We start from the raw sequence: 24,173 nt of genomic DNA on the forward strand, positions 1-24,173 counted from the left end.
AGAACAATAAAAGAAATTGCCAAAATACATAAACCACTAACCAAAATATTGTGTGTTAAATTATAAAATTACATTTGGGTTGCGTAGCATCACTTCCTACCTTGGTGTAAAGCATCAACATTTGGGTCGGGTTGCTCAAGCAAAGTATCCAATGCGCGGCTGTAATCATCAAGAACCCAATATGCCATACTACGTAGAAAGGGATCCTGATGCATTGGAATCTGGTGGTCATGACCCAGCACATACCTCTGTAGAATCTTCTTATAAGTGGAGGATGTCTCAAACTCAGACTCATATAATCTACTAATCACCAAAGCCAACTGCAGGTCCTGCATCTTCTCCAGGCAAACCTAAATGTACACATTATCATCATTCTTAGAGCTAGTATATAATAAAAATGGTAAATACAAGGACCTACAAATAGAACTCAACACCAATGGCATTGAAGGGGATGCCACCACCATCAATAGACCCTATTCACATGACCTCATACATACATTACCCAGGGTTTCCCCTAAAGCGTCATAGCATAACGTCATAGCGTAGCGGCCCCACTACACTTAATTTATTGACCGATACGCTTAGTGATATGCCGCTACCCTTTAAACGATCACAACACTTACAATTTAGGCCTATCAGGGATCACGTTAATGTAGAAATCTGCATTTTTTTTACGAACAAAATTGCATGTTCAGAATTTTAATGCGCCCCAGGACACAGGGCTCCTACTTGAATTTTTCCCAATTGCCTTGTCAAATCTGCTAGATTATGTCGTTGAACAAACAAAGCAAAAGTGAACATAATGAAAGGGTCACAGCATTGTGGTCACTTATACGTGACATCATGGCAACTATGGATATCTGGATGTGGGCTTTGAACGCGATACATTTTATTAGGCCTAATGCTTGGCTCAACTCAGCAGCACATTTGTTATGTACTGGTAATGTAGACTTGGCTAAACACCATAAAATATGCAAAATCAAGGCTCTGGCTTGTTTATTACTATTATAAGTCCACATTTGAGCTTACCTTTGTCATAATACGGTATTTTTCTTTATCGGGAATTTCCCATAACATTCCATTACGAAACCTGCCTCGAAATATCGATCGGCATCTGTACTTTTATAAGCATCTCCAGTGTATTTAGAAGTTCAAACACAAAAAAGTTCAGGATGTCGTAGTGTCCCAAATCTGGTAGCTGGTTTGCCAAACAAACACTTTTCAAGTGGAATAAAAAACATTTGTGGGTAAAGCAAGAAGCAGCAGCCTTTATTTTTGTCTAATGTAAACTCAAGCACAGCGAAATTCCTCCTCTGCATTTAACCCATCTGAAGCGGTGAACATGTGCACACAAAATAAATAATTAAATTTGTATGGATCTGTGATGCCTGCACGTTTCAGCTTTCGAATGTAACGCAATCTGCTGGTATAAAATACATTTTTAATCATTTCAGAGAGATTGTACGGACTGCAGTTGTCTCAATTTCCACACTGTTGCCAACATTAAAGATCAGTATTTTGAACAACTCGTGCCATGTTGCATCACCATTCACTTTGATGTGAAATAAACTGCAGTCTCCTTTGAGAGGCAAGTGGGACTGGTTCCCCCCCCCCCGTTTTTAGGGTGGGAATTCAGTAAAATATAGCCTTTCCCCCCCAATAATTTGAACGCTAGATTTCCCCAGAATCCACAAAATGAACCCTTATATTTAAAAATTTTCCAGGGGAGTATGCCCCCAGACTCCCGCCTCTTTGCACCTTGCTATGCTCGGGGGGAGGTGTTAAGGGCTGCTATGCTATCCAGTTTTTCTAGGGAAGACCCTGATTACCGCTAGGTCAAAATTTCAATACCACCATTTTGGGCGTAAAACAAACTAGCACATAGAACCATCTAATGCGGTTAGTATAGCTGAAATTCTCTATGACAATCAGTTGTTCAGCATTTGGATGTGAAAATAAACCAAGCAAAAAATCCCCAGCTGTCATTTTATAGGATTTCCTAAAAGATCCTAAATGCCAGAATAAATGGATATCGACTGTTAAACGTGTGGTATCAGAGGCTGGTGATCGTGCATTGGAACCATCAGTGTACAGCAGAATTTGCAGCACACACTTTATATCTGGTTAATATTTGTCATATTAAAATTACCAGTTTATGTTGTGATAAAGTCAGAGACCCAAAGTATACACATAGATCTATATGCTGACTTCCTGGAAAACTAAATATTTATGCAATAGCATGTGTGTGATATAATGCTTCTAATATGCATCAGTATAGAGTATGTAAGCTTGTTTATAAAACAATGCAAGAGCAGTATTTTAACACCACATACTCCGTATGTAGTGTTAACACCAGATAGTTGACAATATCCAGGTTTTTCAACCGCTGGTACTTCAGTTCTTGTATCAGATCAGGAATCTGCCATCTCGACTAAACTACTCCTGTCTAAAGCAATAGTCAGTCAGTCAGTCAGTCAGTCAGTCATCGCTGCTGGGACTGAATATGGGTCTGCAGTACTAAATCCCACTTTTGTGCATGTCTTGATTTACACCCATTTTATGAATTAATTCATGGAAAATGAAGCACAGGTTTGCATCAGAAGCATTGAATGTAGTTGCCATTTTGTTAATGTTATTACATCCAATATGGCTGGCCAGTGGTTGCTAGATTAGTTACGTGACTTGAATAAGCACTACAGGTTTAGTTCTTTTTACTAATTTGGGTACCTCAAAAAAATTTAAAATGTACTTCAAACAGGAAGAAAGCTATTAAAGAAACTATTTCAGACAATTAACCTTTTGCTGTGACACTGACCCTGAATGGATCAATTCGTAATTCAGTTCATCTGTTGGTTACAATGATAATTTCATATAAATCCTACAAACATTAAAACACTTGTGCTATTAAGAGTCTCGAACGTAAACGCATGCAGACAAATGGATGAAAGAACAGATTAGTGGAAAACCCAAAAACAATACCATCAATTCTATAAAATATGACCAAATTTTAAGGAATGGATTTACCTTATTTGGAATTTAAGCCATAGCAGAAAGTATTTTATTTGGTCAAACTTAGATATGTTTGATTTGAGCTTTTGCTTAACTTTTTAAAACATGTACAACTGCCTAAGATTTGTAAAGCACTGTAAATTTTAAATAAATAAATAAATAAATAGAATTTTCAGGGTGACCCTTTGTGCTCATCTAAGAACACCTTTTTTGTTTAATTTAGAATTTATTTTACCAGATAGATTAAAATCTCTTTCAAAATCTCTTTTTAGTGTAGCCATTTCCCAGGTCTTGAGAAGCACCAGTGTGTAAATCTTTATGCTTGCTAACTTCTATGTGGTGGTGGCATTATGGTTTTGGGTTATGCATCCATCTGTTCTTACATCCATTTGGCTGTACGTCCGAGAGTCCCATTAGCATGAGTGGTTTAATGTTATTAGGATTTATAAGAAATCATAATATAAATTGTATATACAATGTTGCCAATAGATGAACAGATTTTGTAACTGATCCAATCAATACTGGTGGAAGTTAGCGAGCATAAAGCTTCACACAATGGTGCTTCTCAAGACTTGGGCAATAGCTACACAAAATAAAAGGCATTCTTAGAAGAGTAAAAAGAGGTACCATGAATGTTTTTTCTGTTACACTTCTTTACAAATCTTCAGCAAATGCACAAGTTTTAAGAAGCAAAAGCATGAAATGTGCAAAAAAAGTGCTTTTTAAGCTCAATCATTTCCAAGAGGGTAATTGCATTTCTTGGCCATATTACATAAAATAATTCCATCCCTAATGACAGTTACCTCAATAGCATCCTTGAGGGAACCCGCCAGAAGAAAAAAGGCTGCCGAGTGCTGAAACCTCTGCTTTCCAAGCAGAGAGAATGCATTCTTCAATGCAGCCTTCCTCCATCGGTCCTCATTAAAGTTATTACTGAAGAAAGCAGTCATCTTCACATTCTTGTGGGACCTTCATGTGACAGAAGTTCCAAGTTAAACCAGGCCAGCAGAGAGAGTTGCTTTTAATCCTAAAGCTCACAAAGTGTAAAATGAAAAAGTTCACACCTGTACAGTCCCCAGACAACAGCTTTCTTCTTCATGGCCAAATAAAACAGGGCTGCATCCAGGGGGTCATTATTCCTTTGAAAAGAGGCCTTTGCTACCTAGTAAGAGTGATGCCAGCATGAATAAGTTACTAGTAGAAACAAAAAGGGAAAGGGGGGGGGTGGACAACACACCCTCATACCAGTAAAATGCACATTAAGAGACCTAAATGCAACTAGGTACATTTTTAATATATAATTTTTCTAGCTTAGTTTAGAAATTTTTGCCTGCACCAACCTTTTCCATGCATCTGCGAAGTTTATTGGTGCTCCTTAGCCACCAGCCTACACCCATGGCTTTCAGTTCAGGCCAGGTGGGTTCCCCTTTCTGCATGCAGGGCAGCATGTTGAGCAGTTCCTCCTCAGCTTCAGAGTGAAATGCCCAGGTGTAGTGACATGTAGACAGTCCTGCAGGCCAGGAATCAGAATTAACAAGAGTCCTCTGAGAGCACAATATCCCCTGCTGGCAACTATATCTACGCTGTAAGTGCTTAACACACCCTCATGAAATTGTCAAAGTACAAGTTTGGTAATCAAGCGCCATAACTCTGGTAAAATGCGACTGAATTGAACAAAACTGCAATGTGGGTATTACTAACATTTAACAAAGAATCCTGTCAAGTTTCATGAAACTCCTCCAAAAATTGTGAGAGGAGTTGATTTCAGAAGGCGAGTACCCTTCCTGGGACGCACAGACAGACAGACATCGCCACGACATAATCCCCCTTCGGGCCTTTTGGCCAGCGGGGGATAAAAATTTTGTTAATCAAAGGCTGTAACTCTGGTAAAACGTGACCGAATTTAACGAAATTACAATACGCGTACTACAGACATACAACAATGCCTCTTATCAAGTTTCTTAAAATTCATCCAACAATTGTGAGAGAAGTTGATTTCAGAAGGAAAACACACATGAAATTGTCAAAGTATAAATTTTGTTAAGCAAGGGCTGTAACTCTGGTAAAATGTGACCAAATTTAACGAAATTACAATGTGCGTATTACCGACATATAACAATGCCTTTTTTCAAGTTTTGTGAAATTCCTCCAAAAACTGTGAAAGGAGCTGATTTCAGAAGGCAAGTACCCTTTCCTGGGACAGACGGACATGGCCACAACATAATCCCCCTTCAGGCCTTTCAGCCAGCGAGGGATAAAAACCCCAAGTCCTTAAGCACCATGAAGAATAACAAACTGACAGCATAGCTTTCAGGAATGTAATCAAACCAGAGGAAAGATAAAACACCTGAAAGATTTATCTTGGCTCAAAAAAAACCCCATACATCCCGCATTTGCATGATATACATTTTGTATACAAAATTACTGCTGCCACCACTTCAGAATTTTATGAAAATGTCATTAAGTCGCACTTATGCGACACAGCAGAGGGCTTTTAATTTGAAACCACAGACACAAGAAGTGGAGATACATGGCGAGACCTAGCTAAGAGAGAAAATTTTTTGATTCAACTAGCTAGTTAGATAGATTTTATAGTCTCAATAAACATCCACAGTGTATTCTTTATTGATGTTCATGGACAACTAATTATTTATTAGTACAAAATAATATATATAGCCAAATAACGATCCAGCTAACATTAGCTAGGTAACGTTAACCTTAGCAAACTCAAATCATAAGACGGACATAAGACAAACCTGTGAAACTGTTGGGCATTTCCCATGCTACTTGCATACTACAGGCCACGTCGGAGTGAGTTTCTCCTATGACAGCCTTCGAGCTCTTTTTTTATTTTTATTTTTTTTTAAAACAAGAACCATTAAGTGCTCTCAGTCAGGCTACAAGCCTTTCCACTGAGGTTAATATATACTGTCTTCTGCAAATAGTGCGCATGTATGAATTATGTATGAATAAACAGATGTCAATAAATATATTCTTAAGTTTGTTTTGCAGTCAAGTGTCACTTTATTTCATTTTTTTTTTAATTGCCTATTGATATTCACTCTGACTGCTGGCGTACTATGCATGCACACCACCTAGGTACAACAAAACCCTTTCCCCCACTGCTGAAAAAAATCCTAGAGGAAACACTGACTTATTTTGGGGAATGATGTGAGTTGACATTTTGAATACTGATATTGGTGCTTTGTAAAGGTACCTTGGCAGAGGAGCTGTGCACGATGCAGTGGAGGTAATGAAGTCAGAAGGAAAGTGTGCAAACGAACAGCAAGGAGGAACTTCAAGCCACATTCATCTAGCGTCTCTCCACCTAAATTTTGGTTATTACATTTGTTAAGAATCTACAGCATTAAAAGGGACTAGTCATAAACAAGCAGACAAGTAAGCAAAACATACTGACCTGGACCTTTTCCCTGACTGTCCCTGATGTCTGTGCTGGTTGAGGCAATAGTATCAGCCAAAGCCATAAGTGACATCTGTTCCATTCGCGTCAGGCCAGGTAAGCTAGAGTGAAGTAGGTGGCTTGACAAAACCTGGGCATGCTCTGGGCCAAAGAAAGTGGGACTGTATTTTGACAGATCAATGACCTTAGCTTTAGCATCCTTGTCCTCACCATCTAAGAGATCCATGTCATCCAAGCTCACAGGGCTGGTCTGGAAAAGTTCGTCATAGGCATCTGCTCGGCTGGAACCATGGCCGCTGTCCCCACTAACAATGGATGTTTTGCCTTTAGCACAGAGGGCTGTATCATCATCTGCAGCAAGCAGAGCATACAGTGGCAATGGTGGAATGGAGTCGATCTCTGTGTAGTCTGAGCTCTCAGTTTCATTAAACATTTTGGGGTCCCTGGCGGTACTGCCACTAGCACTAATAGTGAGAGATCGTAATCGACGTTCCTGGTTGACATTGGTGTCCTTTAGAGTCACAATCTCTCCCGCTATGCACTTAACCAGATGGGACAAAATAGCTTTGGCCCGTCGCACCTTGCCCAAGTCCATTAATTCCAAAAGCTGCACTGGATGATACTGGGGGAGGGTGGGAAACAAGTGGTGTGCTGCCTCAAATAAGCCATAGTCTTCCATTTCAACTGGAAGGTCATACATTGTCCTCTTACCACTAAGCTTCTGAGCTAGACTGGTCATGGACCTGGCAAGTGTCTTTTTAGAAGGTTGAAGACTCAGTCCCTCTTGCTTTAGAGCTGTGCTAAGTGAGCTCAGGTTGCCACCATTTGCATCACCTGCAGTCAGTGCTGATTTGGCTAATGCTGCAGGCTGCCACTGAGAATAAACATGCATTTCACAGTCCATGCCCACAACCAGAATGCCATCTCTAACCCAAGACAGGGAAACTGGGATTGGCAAAGAGCCCTCTACAGAGGAGACCAGGTCCACTACACGCAACAGAACAAGCCGTGAAGAGCAATGTTCCCTGCTGTTGTCTGATAGCCCCAGTTCTGGAGGCTTTCCTGAGAGCAGCCCATACATATATAATTTGGAGCCAAGACCTACAGTCAATATATGAGAGCCATCCTCTCTAGAAACCCAGTCCAGATGAACTAGATTTTTACCATTGCTGTGTAAACAATCCCCAGTACTCGCTAAACCATCCTGAAAGCTGGGCACAGGCAGCTGTTTATCGGAGCCATTGTGAGTTAGGCTATTTGAAGCATCCAGTTCAAGTGTCTGCTCCAAAATCCACTGGGATCCCCCTGTGGATTCACACTGGAATACGCTTACATGAATGAGGGGCTTCTTGGTAAGTCTGAAAGTCTTTGAGTCCCTGTATGCCACAGCTACTCGACTAGTGTGGCAGCAGCTAATGCCCACAGGCCTGTCAGGAATGTTTACTGCACTGCTATTGGCAAGACCTTCTTCCACTAACAAAGGCCATTCCTCCCATACATAAGATGTGTCAAGAGTTTTGTCATCGTCAGAAACTACTCTACAACTCCAAAACCTCACAGTTCCATCTGTACAGGATGTCGCAAGAAGATATGGGGCCCGGCCAGTTGGCTGCAGAGATGACGAGCTTAAGTGGCCTGCAAAGGATACAAGCAAAGAGGCTTTTAATCATCATGTGTTCACAAAATTAACTCTTTTTAAAACAAAATTAAACAGTAATGACAATTTTCACTTAAACAATAACATGTACAACAAATAATTCAAGTAAATCAAGACTGTGTTTTATCACCTGATCTCACTGTCAGAGTCATTAACCATATTACCTGCTGCTGGTGTGGCAGATATAACCTCTACCCCTTCTGGAAGCTTCAGCTCTTCACTGAAAACTCTCTCTTTGGCCAGTATAAGGTGACAGGCACTTCGCAGGTTCGACCTGCTAAGTGGCGAGTTATGAGCTGATGGTGGGTTACTTTGCAAGTTGCTGATAAATGGTGAAGCCACAGTGTCTGTATTAGCAGGGGTTGAAGTCTCTCCTGGGGGGGGGGGATGATATGTCTAAATACAAGCAACATACAGGATACCCATTCTTGTGCCAGCATTTAATTAAAAAAAAAAAGTTTACATACATTTACGAATACTTCACAGAGATATCACAGTGCAAAGACGGGGTGGATATCTCACTAGCCTGGGTGCCACTAGCTTTTATTTAAATTTAATTGACTTCACAGTGGTGCAATGCACCTCAATGGTGTACCTTGGGCACATATCTGAATCCTATTGCTTGCTGCAGAACACACATAGGCCAATATGCTATTTGGCTAACAGTAGAATGGTTTTGAAATGGTTATGTGAAACTACTAACGAAACTCCAATCACTGAAGTTTAGCCAACTCAATAAACTAAGCAAGCACACTGGAGCTTCCACTTGCATGGGGGGTGGGGAGGGAGAATTAATCATTTGTCCTCCTATGCAAAGAGAATGTTTCCTTTGTAAAACCCAGATACACACCCATGATAACAGGTGTTGCAGCCAGCTGCAGATGCCACATATGCAGGATCGATCTCCTGCTCTGGGTAAACTCAATCACCACCAGAAAGAAACGTGCCCAGAAGAGTGCCAGGCCAGAGGCTAAATAAAGGGACAAGGGAAAATTATATTTCACAGGCACAGTAAAAACTGACAAAAGATCAAATGTATTTCTTAAAAAGGTATCATACTATTCTCAGCAGGTGGGAGCTCCTGTGAGTAATCATCCTTTTTCTCATTTCCCAAAATGAGGTCCTCTTCAAAGACATGTAACAGCTGGGTCTCCTTGCCTTGCTGTTGAGGCATTATCAAGAAGTATAAATGTCTTAACACTACTACGAACATGTAATATTGTAATTTACTCTTAGTACCTGTGAGGTTACTCTGAGAACATATACATACAAAGTCTGTGATGGCATCAAGCTCAATGATGCAGCCTGGCTTTGCAGTAGATTGCTGGCTTATAATATTGAATACTTCTCCCACATATTTCTATACCACAAAAAATAGGTGAAGGTAAAAAAGTTTTCATCTTTTCTAAATATTTTCTTTTATCCAAGTAATTTCGGTTATTTAAAAAATCAAGTATCTTAAATACACTTACTGATATTTCAGGATTGGAGAGCTCACTCAGCAATTTCTTAGCCTCAATAACTGCCTGATACAATCTTAAGGATTGGCCATCACTTGCTACAAAACAGGCACTTGGCGAGTTGCCATATGCACCTTTGAGGGACAAATGAATTAATAAGTAGACACAAAGGCATAGCACAAAAGGTAGACAGTACAGAAAGGAGAAAAAAATAGAAAGACATCCTTACCAAGGCAGTTACTTGGGATAAGAGTTGGAAGCCAGGCCACATTGGAGAAGGCTGATGCATGGAGCGAGTTGATTCTGGCCAGCTCAGAAACACCCCCTGAAAATGAGAGGGGTCCAACTGGATCCACCCTCCATAGTATTAGTTCACTATAAACTGCATTTGGGTCCTGGGGAACAGCACCCAGGGATGACCGGTTTCTTTGGCCTGAACAGACAGGCCCAGGTCCTGAGTGATCAGTGGAGTTGCACACCTTGGCATTGTGGTGTGAGGTGGTTAGAAGCAGAGGCAATACAGAATGGCAGGCCAGGTCATTGAGGTGGAAGCGATGGCCACAGTAGCGGGACTTGTGCGAGATGCTGAGCACAGTGGAGAAGGCTGAGCCCTCAGCAAAGCTCACTGACCACTGGTTGAGCGAACCATCAGAATGCTTAGAGATCATCAGGACATTGGGCGTGAAAATGCTCAGGCGCAGGCCATTTTGGCACTGCTTGCCCTGGCCCAGCTTGCCCTGGCCCAGGCCCGTTAGAACTGAAGAGGTGCGTTGTACCCCTTGGGGACGCTGACGACCATGCTGGATGGCCAAATCCACATTTTTGTTACAGGCATACATTACAATGCTGCGGCTGAGGGAAATGGCATCACCCGCAGGGAAGGCAACAGGGATTCGGGATGCAAAAGATACCTGTGACAGAAGATTATGGAAGACGTTCTCTTTGTATAATTTAGTTATCAAAATGAATACAGAATAGCTCCTTTCAAAATACAGCTAACTCATTTTATAGCCATTTGAGCAATCAAATGAAATATTTTGTTTTCACACCATTTGCTTCATTTTTAAAACCTATTGTAACACCATATATTATTCACATCTTTATTCTGGTCTTACACTAAAAGGCTGTTTACTAAATCACAAAGAACTGATACTGACTTGAACAGCACAGCCCTCCAATGCATTACTATTCCAACTGGGGTTAATAAAAATAATCTGAGGGAAAAAGAAAACTAATTTGATTAGCACAAGTTAAATTCGGTGGAACCCGTGGCCCATTTTGTCCCTACCTGTGCCTGCCGGAACATTCCAGGTTGGTATTCATCCAGCCAATCAATGTGCCACACCAGTAGCGATCCATCCATGGGGTGGATGCTAAAAAGCATATCTGCTCCCCTGTTCCAGTCACTCAGTAACACCTCCACCTGGTGATTCACTGCAGCTTTAGGGAGAGGAATTGAGGCTCCATCTTTGAAGCTGGTCTCTCCTTTTTTGCTTTCAGGGCCTATAGTATTGCCCTCTTCATCACAGTCTATCATTGAAAAAAAGGAAATACCTTATTTATATACAGCTAAATTATCATAATTAGCCAAAACGCCTTCAAACGTTTCAAATGTGGTCAGAAGCTACCATCATCAGCCTGGCTAGCCTGTGGTGGGTTCTGATGCTCCAAACTGCTCCTGAGCTGCTGGAGGAACACATCCATGGTGAGAGTCAGGTGCAGCTCCTTGTTGTTGAGCCAGTGAACATTGAAGGGTCCACCAGGTTCTTCATCATCTGAACTGCTCAGCGATGATATGGAGGGCAGCAGAGGAATATCTGGAATAACATTAGCTGTTAGATGAATATATTTTAGAACTTGTTTTAAATTTAAAGCAAACTGGTTTCTAATATGATTTACTGGATATACAACCCCGATTCCAAAAAAGTTGGGAGAAAGTACAAATTGTAAATAAAAATGGAATGCAATAATTTACAAATCTCAAAAACTGATTATTGTATTCACAATAGAACATCGACAACATATCAAATGTCAAAAGTGAGACATTTTGAAATTTCATGCCAAATATTGGCTCATTTGAAACTTCATGACAGCAACACATCTCAAAAAAGTTGGGACAGGGGCAATAAGAGGCTGGAAAAGTTAAAAGGTACAAAAAAGGAACATCTGGAGGACCAAATTGCAACTCATTAGGTCAATTGGCAATAGGTCATTAACATGACTGGGTATAAAAAGTATGACTGGCTCTCAGAAGTAAAGATGGGAAGAGGCTCACCAATCCCCCCAATTCTGCGCCGACAAATAGTGGAGCAATATCAGAAAGGAGTTCGACAGTGTAAAATTGCAAAAAGAGTTTGAACATATCATCTACAGTGCATGATATCATCAAAAGATTCAGAGAATCTGGAAGAATCTCTGTGCGTAAGGGTCAAGGCCAGAAAACCATACTGGGTGCCTGTGATCTTTGGGCCCTTAGACGGCACTGCATCACATACAGGCATGCTTCTGTATTGGAAATCACAAAATGGGCTCAGGAATATTTCCAGAAAACATCATCTGTGAACACAATTCACCGTGCCATCCGCCGTTGCCAGCTAAAACTCTATAGTTCAAAGAAGAAGCCGTATCTAAACATGATCCAGAAACGTAGACGTCTTCTCTGGGCCAAGGCTCATTTAAAATGGACTGTGGCAAAGTGGAAAACTGTTCTGTGGTCAGACGAATCAAAATTTGAAGTTCTAAGACAGTTGAGCAACTAGAATCCTACATTAGACAAGAATGGGTTAACATTCCTATCCCTAAACTTGAGCAACTTGTCTCCTCAGTCCCCAGACATTTACAGACTGTTGTCAAGAGAAAAGGGGATGTCTCACAATGGTAAACATGGCCTTGTCCCAACTTTGAGATGTGTTGTCATGAAATTTAAATCATCACCTAAATTTTCTCTTTACATGATACATTTTCTCAGTTTAAACATTTGATGTCATCTATGTTCTATTCTGAATAAAATATGGAATTTTGAAACTTCCACATCATTGCATTCCGTTTTTATTTATAATTTGTACTTTGTCCCAACTTTTTTGGAATCGGGGTTGTACAAATGTGTGTTTATGGTCTCAACATAAAGACACACAAAAAACAGCAAAGCATAATACCTACAGATGATAACTAAAAAAAAAAAAAAAAAAAAGGCATATACACTCACTGAGCACTTTATTAGGGACACTATACTAATACTGGGTTACAGCCCCCATTTACTCTCAAAACAGCCTCAATTCTTCATGGCACGGATTAGCCTGGGCCCGCCCATCCTAAGCGTGACGCAACACGAGGGCCTGTTGCGAGCTTAGTCTGGCCAGGCAAGCTCTACAGCTCTTCCAAGCTCCCGAAAAATCGGGAGCCAATCAACTTTGAGCATCTCCAACGGCCCTGGGTAGAGGCGTGTTCAAGGCACTGACGTAGTAGAACTGCGACCGGAAGCCATAGATTGTTTACAGAATCTATGCCGGAAGCGCTTCATTCACGCTTCCGCATCTATTACGCATAGATGCTGTATTGAAAGCATTCAACGGGAAGTTCTCATTGAAAACGGAGCAAAGAGCAGCCCTGGAGGTATTTATTGAAAGGAAGGACGTTTTCGCCTTGCTCCCGACCGGCTTCGGTAAGAGTTTAATCTACCAGTTAGCCCCATCGCATCGCATACGTCAGAGGAAAGAGTGATGTGATTGGTTTAAGCTTCGTCACAGCCTTTTCTGGCTTCGACCAGTAGCAAACTGAGGCATTTCAGGGAGGCGGGTCAACCACGGGCTCTGGGAAACAGTTGGGCTTAATATCTTGGCCAGACCAATAGCTCGTAGAGCTTTGTCGCGTTAGCCAGACTAGGCACGGATTCCATAAGATGTTGGAAACATTACTTTGGATTCTAATCAATGCTCACATGACTGCACCACAGTTTTTTTTTTTTTTGGGGGGGAGGGGTCCCCCCAGGTGCACTTCCATGCTGCAATTTAGACAATTTTTGCTTTGTGACAGTGTAATATCATGCTGGAAGTAGCTATTAGAAGATGGGTATATTGCAGCCATGAAGATATGCACATGGTCAGCAACAATACTCAAACAGACTTTGGCATTCAAATGATGACTGATAGACAACCTTCACCCGCCTGGACTGTTGACACAAGCAGGTTGGGTCCATGGATTCATGCTGTTGGCACCAAATTCTGACACGATCATATGCATGCCTCAGCAGAAATTGAGATTAAATCAGATCAGGCTATGTTTTTCTAGTCTTCAATTGTCCAGTTTTAGTGAGCCTGTGCCCACTGCAGCCTCAGCTTTCTGTTCTTGGCTGACAGAAATGGAACCTGACACAATCTTCTGCTGTTGTAGCCCATCCGCCTCAAGGTTTGGTGTGTTGTGCATTCTGAGATATTTTTTTCTGCTCAAAACAAATGTACGGAGTGGTTATCCAAGTTACTATAGCCTTGGTCAGCTTGAACCAGTCTGGCCATTCTCCGTTAACCTCCCTCATCAAAATGGTGTTTCCATCCACAGAACTGCTGCTTGCTGGATTTTTTTCCCTTTACTGCACTATTCTGAGTAAACTCTAGACACTGTTCTGAATAAAAATCCCAAGAGATAAGCAATTATAGAAATACTCAAACCAGTCTGTTTGGCATCAACAATCATGCCATGGTCAAAATCACCAAGATAGCTCCTCCCCCCAACAAATTTTGTTGGTTAAATGTGAACATGATCTTAAGCTGCTGACCCATATAGTCTAGTCGTGATTTCATGAACCCAGAAATGTTGAGTACCCTAAAGTTTTATTGCAGAAATATATCATCTATAGGCCTAATGGATAGAATTTAGCTTGGTTGCCCAAAGTTGCACTTTGAGCAATTTGCATAATTTGCATAAATAGGCGATTAAACCGAGATTATTACAGGTGAATAGGCTAAAAAAATAATAATAGATATCACCATCAAACTTTCTCAGTTGATTACTTATGCTAACATGAGAAAAAATGTACTGCATGTTTTTGTAATTTAATGTTTAAATATGCAAATGAGGCCATAAACCATCAAATATGCGCTCATTTGCATACACACAAAATCATATTCACTGATGAAGCCCGAGTCAAAATAATTTTACTTAGGGTAAAAATGTATACTTGGCGGTATGATTTGGTGAAAAACGTTTAAGGAATCTGATCAGGTGGCAGTGTTTGGACTACTGTATGGATAGATTAAGGAGTGTTCCATGCAGAACAAGTATCCAGCATGCACAAACACACCCAAACTAACCCAGAAGAACAATAACTATGTACATGAACTGCAAATGTGCAAACAAACTGTAAAATAACTATATATAGTATGCATGAACAACCACACCATCCCACTTAATAGCCTTCACCATCTTCATAATTTGTTTCTTCATTCCCTTCAGTCTCATCATCTTCATCTGTATGAACTGTGAATGGGTTGCAGCAGCCGACCTCATCCCCTTCACACTTGCAGTAGTCAGTGCAACTGATACTTGCAGCATGGCAGCTACAGTTTCCTTTACTACAGGCCTTCAATGTGCTGCAGCTACAGCTGGTGACATCAAGCAGCTGTACTGGAGCCACTGCCTGGATGGCAAGAGCAGGCATGATAACCCTTCCACCAACCTCCCATCCAAACTTAGTGATGTCTCTTGCTTCTACAGGTGGCTCTCTCTGACCTGCAGCCTTCCACAACATGACCTGAAGATGAGCACGCAGTATGTGTAGCATCACGTTGGCATCAGTAGGAGGAAGCTTTTTAAGTTTAGGAGGCTTTTTGCTGCGACTGTAAATCTGGTAACAAGTTGGCCTTCTTCTGCCCATACAGTGCGACAAAGAACTGTCCCAACATCTTTGAGTCTGATTCTAGGTGTTATACCAACAAAATATGACCTTGCATCAGGGAAGTTAAAGATACTGCATGAATGACATTCATATTATCCATACAAGCAAATGATAAACAATTGCTTGCACTTTAATGAAACACAGTATCCACTACAGTATATCTGGTAAGGCATTAATTTAGATTTTCCAACATACTGTAGATTCTTTACACTTAGATTACTTTATCCAGTCCAGATGGAATTGTCGATGTTAGGGGTATAGTCATTCACCATGGGAGAGAAAAGTGATCAAGTAGAGAGTCAAGTAGCAAGTGAATGTGTCAGTGTCTGGACTAAATATTTTACTGTCAAGTAAAAGCTAATTATGTAATACCATAGAACAATAACTAAGTAAAAGCTAAATGTGTAATACCATAGCAGAAAATCAGGATTGAGAGTCTGGAGAGGTCAGTGAAATGAGACTTTTATTCTCTTTCTCAGCCTAGTCTCGGTTTTTAACATTTAATTAATGTCCTGAATTTGACAAGTCAGAGCTTTATTTTCCACTAGCAAGATCTAGGGGGATGCATGTGTATGGATGCTTATGATGACTGACACAAGCACAGAATGTAGGCTGTGGTAAAAAGTGTAGTTGGTGAACTGTGTTCTTCACAGATGTCTGGGAAAGTGGAGCTGAATTGTCAGAATCCTTTTTCTGGCGACTTTCGGCAGTTCTCTTGGTCTGACTTAGCCTTTATGGCTGTCTACTACTACTACTACTACTGTCTACTTGATTCCTCAAAAGGTTTTCACCAACTCAGACACCCCCCCCCCCCCCCCAAGTACACATATTTACCCTTAGAAAACTTTTTTGACCCTGGCTTTATCAAACGAATTTAGTTTTGTTTGTATGCTAATTAGCATATTTTTGTTGATTTATGGCCTCATTTGCATATTTAAACATCAAATTACAAAAACATGCAATACATTTTTTTTCTCATCTTAATATGAGTAATCAACTGAGAGAGTTTCATGGTGATATCTATTATTTAAATTTTTTTTGCCTATTCACCTGTAATAATCTCACATTAATCGCCTCTTTATGCTAATTATGCAAATTGCTCAAAGTGCAACTTTGGGCAACCAAGCTAAATTCCATCCAATAGGCCTATAGATGACATTTATGCAATAAAACCTTAGGGTACTCAACATTTCTGGGTTTACTATTGGGCCTATGGGGATCACGACTAGACTAATACCCGTGTGATTTTATGAACTGAACTACTGCCACACAATTGGCTGATTGGATAATTGTGAAAGAGCATGTGTACAGGTATTTCTAAGAAAGTGCTCAGTGAGTGTATATGATTAACAAGAGCAGGAATGACTAATTTTTTTTCCTACTGCATTCTCTATTACACAGCAAAAACATTTGCTCATTCTCACTGCTTACAGTCAGCTGAACCTGAATGTCTGCTTGGTTACAGTGGAAAATCCACTAATTATTATTTGTAATTGCTAGTTATTTAAACATGACTAGAAATTTCCTCCCCCACACGCTTACATAACCTTTCCGGCTTCCGTCAAAACTCAAATGGTACAGAGGAACAGAAATAAACACTTGGTATGTAGAGGACTGTAACTAGCTGGACAGGTTATTCTAAAACTTCAGCTACTATGAATATTTATCATGCAAATAATTTATACTGTCAAATTAACCAAATCTGTTTATACAGAAAATTGGATGGAGAAGAGATTACCTGTGGCTGGGTTGATGCTAGCAGCAATGTGAAAGTGGCACAGTGCATTGGCGTGAGTGGTGGTGGCTCTGTGGGTGTAATGCTTATTCTGCTGATGAGGGAGAAGCCTTGTGTGAGCCATACCTCTGACTGGTCTCCGACTCAATTCTGCCAGGTTCAGCTAGGCACCATATAGCGAAAGGGTTACAACTTAAGCTTGGCAACACAGATTCCAGTTTGCCTCTTAATTTAACAGCAAGAAATGGCATAAGAAAAACCATTAATTACTAGCCATATCAATATACAAGTAAGTTGCCATTTTAATGGGTACATCAAAGAACACCACACACAATACACTTATACCACCACATCTTTTTGATCCTAGTTTCATAACTGTGCTGAGAATTCAAATTCAAACTGTCATATACACAAATCATACATCGAACGATACGCAGTGAAATGCTTAGTGCAATGCTCCATAAGTAGTAAAGATGGTTAAAAAAGAAAAGTAGTACAAAGGAAAGGAGTAAAATAGAATGTAATAAGCAGAATAAAACATGAGTACTCTGCAGAATAAATATCTATCTATCTATCTATCTATCTATCTATCTATCTATCTATCTATCTATCTATCTATCTAGATAGACAGATAAGCTGTCCTAAAAAGGACGCGGCAAGCTCCCCCGTCAGAGGTGCTAGCCCCCCACCAGAGGAGCTACTCCCACTGGACACCCCATACAGCCCATTGGCCTTCCCCTCTGGCACCCGGTTCTCACCTGTGGCTCCTAGTAGCTGTAGCATGCGCAGCTGCCACACCCCGGTAAACCGCTTCGGCAGGCGGGCTAAACCAGGTGAGGGTACCTGTTGGGCCTCAAGCCCTCAGCGAGCTTTAAGGAACACCCTTCCTAAGCATGGGAAGTCTGGACTTGCACTGACGGAGCAGAGGTGACCAACAGTAGGTCCAATGGCCAAGAAGGCAAATCAGCAGGCCTTGCAGAAGGGCTCAGGGCATGGCGGGGCACAGAAGGAGTCGTGGCTATCAGCTGCATCCATCTCTATCACCAGCTGTCTTGCTCCATCTTCCCACTGGAGTATGATAGAAATGGATGAGAGAGTGAGACTGACTCCGCGCAACTCTACCTCACTTTAATCAAATTCACACGCATCTCACATCACCCTCTTCACTTTGAAGTCCTGTGGCGATGGGTGAGCAATGAAGCAGCAGGTGTGGAGTCACTGAAAGCTGCAGCCGCAGACCTGCACACAGGCGGCTCAGGCCACAGGGTCGCTTCTTGTCGACCGAAGCAGCAGCAGGATTCGGCAGCTGTCTAAGCGACTGAGCAGCCCTCTTTAGGAATGCACTGCTCACCCTCTGTAGCCTGAGGAAGGGGCTAGAAAAGGTGCCCTAAAAATCACCTGCTTCTCACAACCCTGACCAGCATACCACAGCTGGTGGGATCCCATTTCAGCAGTTGAAGAAAAAGAGAGAAAACAAAGAGGGTACCCCTCACCCTCGCTTTGTGGAATGTACACACACTGCTTGACAACCCTGACACAGACAAACTAGAGAGAAGAACTGCGCTAGTAGCACGTGAACTGTCCAGGTACAACATCTACATTGCTGCACTGTCCGAAACCCGCCTGGCAGAGGAGGGACAACTCACAGAGGTGGGCGCTGGCTACACCTTTTGGAGTGGCCGCAGCAGCGAAGAACAACGTGAGGCAGGTGAGGGCTTCGCCATCCAGTCCAGCTTTTTAGCAAACTGACAAGCCTTCCCAAGGGCCGAAGTGACCGACTCATGACTCTGCATCTCCCCCTGACCAGAAAGCATTTCGCCACTGTATCAGCACCTACACCCCCACCACGATAAACCCAGATGATGTCAAGGACAAGTTCTGCGAGGACCTAAAAGCCTTGATTGCCACAGTCCAAATCTGACAAGCTCATCATCTTTGGTGACTTCAATGCTAGAGTTGGTGCGGACTGGACAGCCTGGGACTGAGTCATCGGGAGAAATGGCATTGGCAAGTACAACAGTAACGGCCTTCTGCTGCTGATGATGTGTGCCTCAAACCAGCTTCTCATCACCAACACTGTCTTCTGCCTCCCAGCCAGCAACAGAACAACATGGATGCACCCAAGATTGCGGCACTGGCATCTCATCGACCACGTCCTTGTTACACAGAGGGACCAGCGTGATGTCAGAGTCACCAAGTCCATGTGTGGTGCCAAGTGCTGGACCGACCACACTAGCAAGATGAATCTTCACATCCAGCCCAAGAGACGCCCACAAGGGAAGAAATCTAAGAAGGAGGCTGAATGTTGGCAAGCTGAAGTCTGAGGACGCCCGACTGAAATTGAGCAACGAACAACACCCAGGTCTGTGCTCTCCAGTTTGGGGTCAAGACTGGGCGGTCTTCCGAGATCTGGTCCACACCATAGCCCTCTCCCACCTCGGTCCCTCTGAGCGCAAGCACTGGTTTGACGAGAATGATGTGGAGATACAGCAGCTCATTGAGAAGTGACAACTACACAAAGCTCACCATGAAAATCCTTCATCCCATCCCAAGAAAACAGCCTTTTCAGAGGCTTGCAGAACTCTCCAGGCCAAGCAGAAAAGCAATGGAAATTGAGGTCTACGCCTCAAAACATGACCCCCGCTTCTTCAATGCCCTAAGCACTCTGTATGGACCACAACCCTTCGGTACCTCGCCCATCTACAGTGCTGATGGTGCCACCCTTCTAACTGACAAGACACAGATCAAACAATGGGCTGAGCACTTCTGCGGTGTCCTGAACTGGCCATCTGCCATCAACGAGATGGCCATCCAGCAGATGCCCCAGGTAGACATCAACATGGAGCTAGCCAACCCAGTCACTGAGTCCGAGGTGGAGAAGGCCATCAACCTTCTTTCCTCTGGAAAAGCTCCATGAGCTGATGCCATCCCAGCAGAGGTGTAAATGGCAGGTGGTCAGCCCTTCATCACCAAGCTCACCGAGCTCTTTCAAACCATGTGGGATCAAGAAGCGATCCCCCAGGAGCTGAAAGACACCTCTACTGTGCACCTGAACAAGAGGAAAGGCAACCGTCAAGTGTGCGACAATCATCATGGGATTTCCCTGCTGTCCATAGCTGGAAAGATCCTGGCTCGCGTCCTGCTGAATCACCTGATCACATACCTTGAGCAGGGTTACCTGCCAGAAAGCCAGTGTGGGTTCAGAACCAGACGAGGAACAGCAGACACGGTGTTTGCCGCACGCCAGCTGCAGGAAAAGTGCCAGGAACAGGACCTGTAGATCACCTTTGTGGATCTGACAAAAGCCTTCGACACCATGAGCCGGGAAGGACTGTGGAAAATCATGTCCAAGTTCGGCTGCCCTGACAAGTCTGTCACCATGGTCAGACAGTTCCACAAAGGAACGCGTACACAGGTCCTGGACGATGGAGCGGTATCGGATGCCTTTGAAGTGACCAATGGTGTGAAACGGGTGTGTCCTGGCACCGACCCTGTTCAGCATGATGTTCACCGCCATGCTGACAGATGCTTTCAGAGACTGTAGTATTGGTATCCCCATCAGGTATCACATGGATGGTGGTGTGTTCAACCTACGACGACTCCAGGCTAAAACCAAGGTCCTAAACGACGTCATTCATGAACTCCTGTTCGTTGACGACTGTGCCTTGAGCAGCAGCTCTGAATCTGGCATGCAGGCTTGTATGGACCTCCTTTCTACTGCTTGCGATGACTTCAGCCTCACCATCAACACTAAGAAAACTGAAGTCATGTACCAGCCGGCACCAGGCAAGGAGTACGCAGAGCCTGACATTCAAGTTCAAGGGCAGAGACTTGAGGCAGTAAGCAAGTTCACGTATCTTGGCAGCACACTGTCCAGAGACATCTGTGCCAACGTTCAAGTGACCAGTTGGATTGCAAAGGCCAATGCAGCTTTCGTCAGACTGCGTTCCACAGTCTGGGAGCGCAGAGGCATCAGCCTAGAAACCAAGCTGAAAGTGTACAGGGCGGTCATCTTACCACTACTTATATGCTTGTGAGACCTTGACTGTGTACGCAAGCCAGGCCAGAAAGCTCCAGCAATTCCACGCCACCTGTCTGTGGCGCCTGTTGCATATCCGGTGGCAGGACCAAACCCCAGACACAGAAGTTCTTGAGCGTGCAGACTACCAAGCATCCATTGCCTGCTTCAGAAGGTCCAGCTCAGATGGGCAGGACATCTCATCCGCATGCCTGATGACCAACTTCCAAAGAGACTGTTCTACGGCGAACTGTGTGAAGGGAAGCACTCTCGCGGCCACCCAAAGAAGCGCTTTAAAGACAGCCTAAAGAAGTCCCTAAGGAGCTTTGACATCAACCCGGACACCTAGGAAGAATGGGTGGCAGACAGACCAGGATGGAGAGCCCAAATCCACAGCGGTGCCCTGCAGTCCGAGCAACGTCGCACTGAAGCAGCAGAAGAGGAGAGAGCTAGCAGGAAAGTGCATGCTAGCAGCAGCAGTCTAATACCAGATCATGTGTGCTCTACATGCAAGAGGGGGTTCCGAGCACACATTGGCCTCATCAGCCAGACACAAACACAAACAGTAAACGAGGGAGATGTCAGTGGTCCTCATCGAAACACGATGGACAAGAGAGAGATCTAGATAGATAGATATTTATTCTGCAGAGTACTCTCACATTTTATTCTATTTTACCCCTTTCCTTTGTACTACTTTTCCTTTAACTATCTTGACTGCTTATGGAGCATTGCACTAAGCATTTCACTGCATGTCGTACTATGTATGATTGTGTATGTGACAGTTTGAATTCTCAGCACAGTTATGAAACTAAGATCGAAAAGACGTGGTGGCATGAGTGCGTGTGTATACACACATAGATAGATAGATAGATAGATAGATAGATAGATAGATAGATAGATAGATAGATAGATAGATAGATAGATAGATAGATAGATAGATAGATAGATAGATAGATAGATAGATAGATAGATAGTAATTCCATTGTATAAATCTGGAGACAAACAACTTCACAAATTACAGACCTGTTTCTTCACTTCCTCAATTCTCCAAAATTCTTGAAAAACTATTCAATAACATTACATAAATTCATTGAAAAATACAAACTGCTCAGTGATAGTCAATATGGATTTAGAGCAAATAGAACAACAGAGATGGCACTAATGGAACCAATTGAAGAAATCAGTAACTCTATAGATGATAAAAAATATGTCGCTGGGATATTTATTGATCTTCAAAAAGCTTTTGATACTATTAATCATGATGTATTAATTAATAAGATGGAACAATATCGGATAAGAGGAGTTGTATTAAATTGGATAAGTTATTTGAGCAACAGGACAATTTGTGAAGTTGGGTGTCTCAGTCTCAACTCGTTTGAATATTGATTGTGGTGTCCCCCAGGGGTCAGTATTGGGTCCTAAACTGTTCATTCTTTATATAAATAATATGTGCAATGTATCAAAGATATTTAAGATGGTATTATTTGCAGAGGACACAAATGTTTTGTTCTGGAACAAATTTACATGAGTTAGAAAACAATCTCTTCAGAATTGTGCAGGTTAAAAAGTTGGTTTGATCAAAATAAATCATTAAATCTGTCTAAAACAAATGTTATTTAATAATTATAAAATAAGGCAATAAATGTACAAGTAGATGGTGTTGATACTGAAAGTTTCTAATAATAAATTTATTGGGGTAATAATAGATGATAGAATTACTTGGAAATCACATATAAAATACATACTAATTAAACTATCAAGAAGCATATCTGTGTTGAGTATAGCTAAGCACGTCCTGGACTATCATTCACTCCACATTCTTCACTGTTCCCTGGTTTTACCGTATTTAAATTACTGCTCAGTGGTGTGGGGAAATGCGTATTTTGTTCACTATTTTGTTGAATTTTGTTCACTTCATGCAATAAATATACTTCAAAAAAGAGCTATAAGAATAAGTCATAGTGCTGGTTACCAAGTTCATACTAATTCACTATTCTTAAATTCAAAATGTTTAAAATTCAAGATTATTATAGAATATAAAACTACCTTAATAATGTACAAAGTAAGGAATTATAAAGTACCAAGGAATAGCCAAACAATGTTCTCGGATAGAGAGGGGGGCTATAATTTTAGGGGGAAATTGAAATTTAAAATTCGCAGTGCTAGTACAACGTTAAAAATGTTCAGTATTTCTATTTGTGGAGTAAAGCTAAGAAACAGTTTGAATGTGGCGCTCATGAAATGTACAACTATAAACCAGTTCAAAAAAAGGTATAAGGAACAGATCTTTATGAAGTATAGGGAGGAATTACAATAACATTCTATTGATAAAATAAGTGTATATGGGTACATACGGATATATAATATATATAAAATATGAGTGATGTGTGATTATTATATATATGCGCATGCATAATTGTATATAATATATGCATAATTATGATATTATGGGTGTCTGTGTATGTATGGATGTGTATAGTCATCGGTATGTGTATGTGTGTACTGTATACAGTGAAACCTCGATATTAAGAGCAAGACCACCATTGGGACCAGGTGGAAGTGGTCTTAATATTGAGTTGGCAAGATATACTGACAGTTGCTGAGCTGTTGCATAGCAACGTGCATGCATGATGTTCTTAATACTGTTGTATTACATGTAATAAATTTATGAACTAGTTTATTGTATTTCATTGATAAATGATTAAATCAACAAGCTAAATTTAAACCAAAAGTATAGCATGTGTGTGGTTTGTGTGTCTAGCAAGTACAAATGTACATGTAATACAACATATAAAAAACAATATAACTAAGTTTTCATTTAAACTTTGAATAAACTTGTAATAGAATTAATCATAATAAAAACCATACCATTTTTAAATGTAAACCATACAGCAAACTTACATAAGTCATTGAAACAAGAAATTGAAATCTCTTTCTGAATACTCTGATAATTAGGCCACACCAATTTAATTAGTTGGTTCTT

General features: G+C 41.6%; 1 protein-coding gene across 2 annotated transcripts in view; it reads right to left on the reverse strand.

Annotated features, from left to right (window-relative positions):
• The window catches only part of dmxl1 (Dmx-like 1), a 71,706-nt gene that overhangs the window by 21,155 nt on the left and 26,378 nt on the right, over window positions 1–24,173 (reverse strand). For both annotated transcript variants that reach the window (XM_060931887.1, XM_060931886.1), the window contains 15 exons: window positions 17,176–17,335; window positions 11,176–11,364; window positions 10,836–11,077; window positions 9,777–10,458; window positions 9,560–9,681; window positions 9,358–9,447; window positions 9,147–9,249; window positions 8,938–9,057; window positions 8,252–8,461; window positions 6,428–8,065; window positions 6,227–6,337; window positions 4,350–4,519; window positions 4,074–4,171; window positions 3,813–3,978; window positions 101–350 (listed from right to left, as the gene is read on the reverse strand). In XM_060931887.1, coding sequence (XP_060787870.1) covers window positions 101–350; window positions 3,813–3,978; window positions 4,074–4,171; window positions 4,350–4,519; window positions 6,227–6,337; window positions 6,428–8,065; window positions 8,252–8,461; window positions 8,938–9,057; window positions 9,147–9,249; window positions 9,358–9,447; window positions 9,560–9,681; window positions 9,777–10,458; window positions 10,836–11,077; window positions 11,176–11,364; window positions 17,176–17,335 — 4,351 coding nt within the window. The remainder of the gene's footprint in view (window positions 1–100; window positions 351–3,812; window positions 3,979–4,073; window positions 4,172–4,349; window positions 4,520–6,226; window positions 6,338–6,427; window positions 8,066–8,251; window positions 8,462–8,937; window positions 9,058–9,146; window positions 9,250–9,357; window positions 9,448–9,559; window positions 9,682–9,776; window positions 10,459–10,835; window positions 11,078–11,175; window positions 11,365–17,175; window positions 17,336–24,173) is intronic.

The sequence above is a fragment of the Neoarius graeffei genome, chromosome 10 (genome assembly GCF_027579695.1).
Source record: "Neoarius graeffei isolate fNeoGra1 chromosome 10, fNeoGra1.pri, whole genome shotgun sequence".
Taxonomy (NCBI): domain Eukaryota; kingdom Metazoa; phylum Chordata; class Actinopteri; order Siluriformes; family Ariidae; genus Neoarius; species Neoarius graeffei.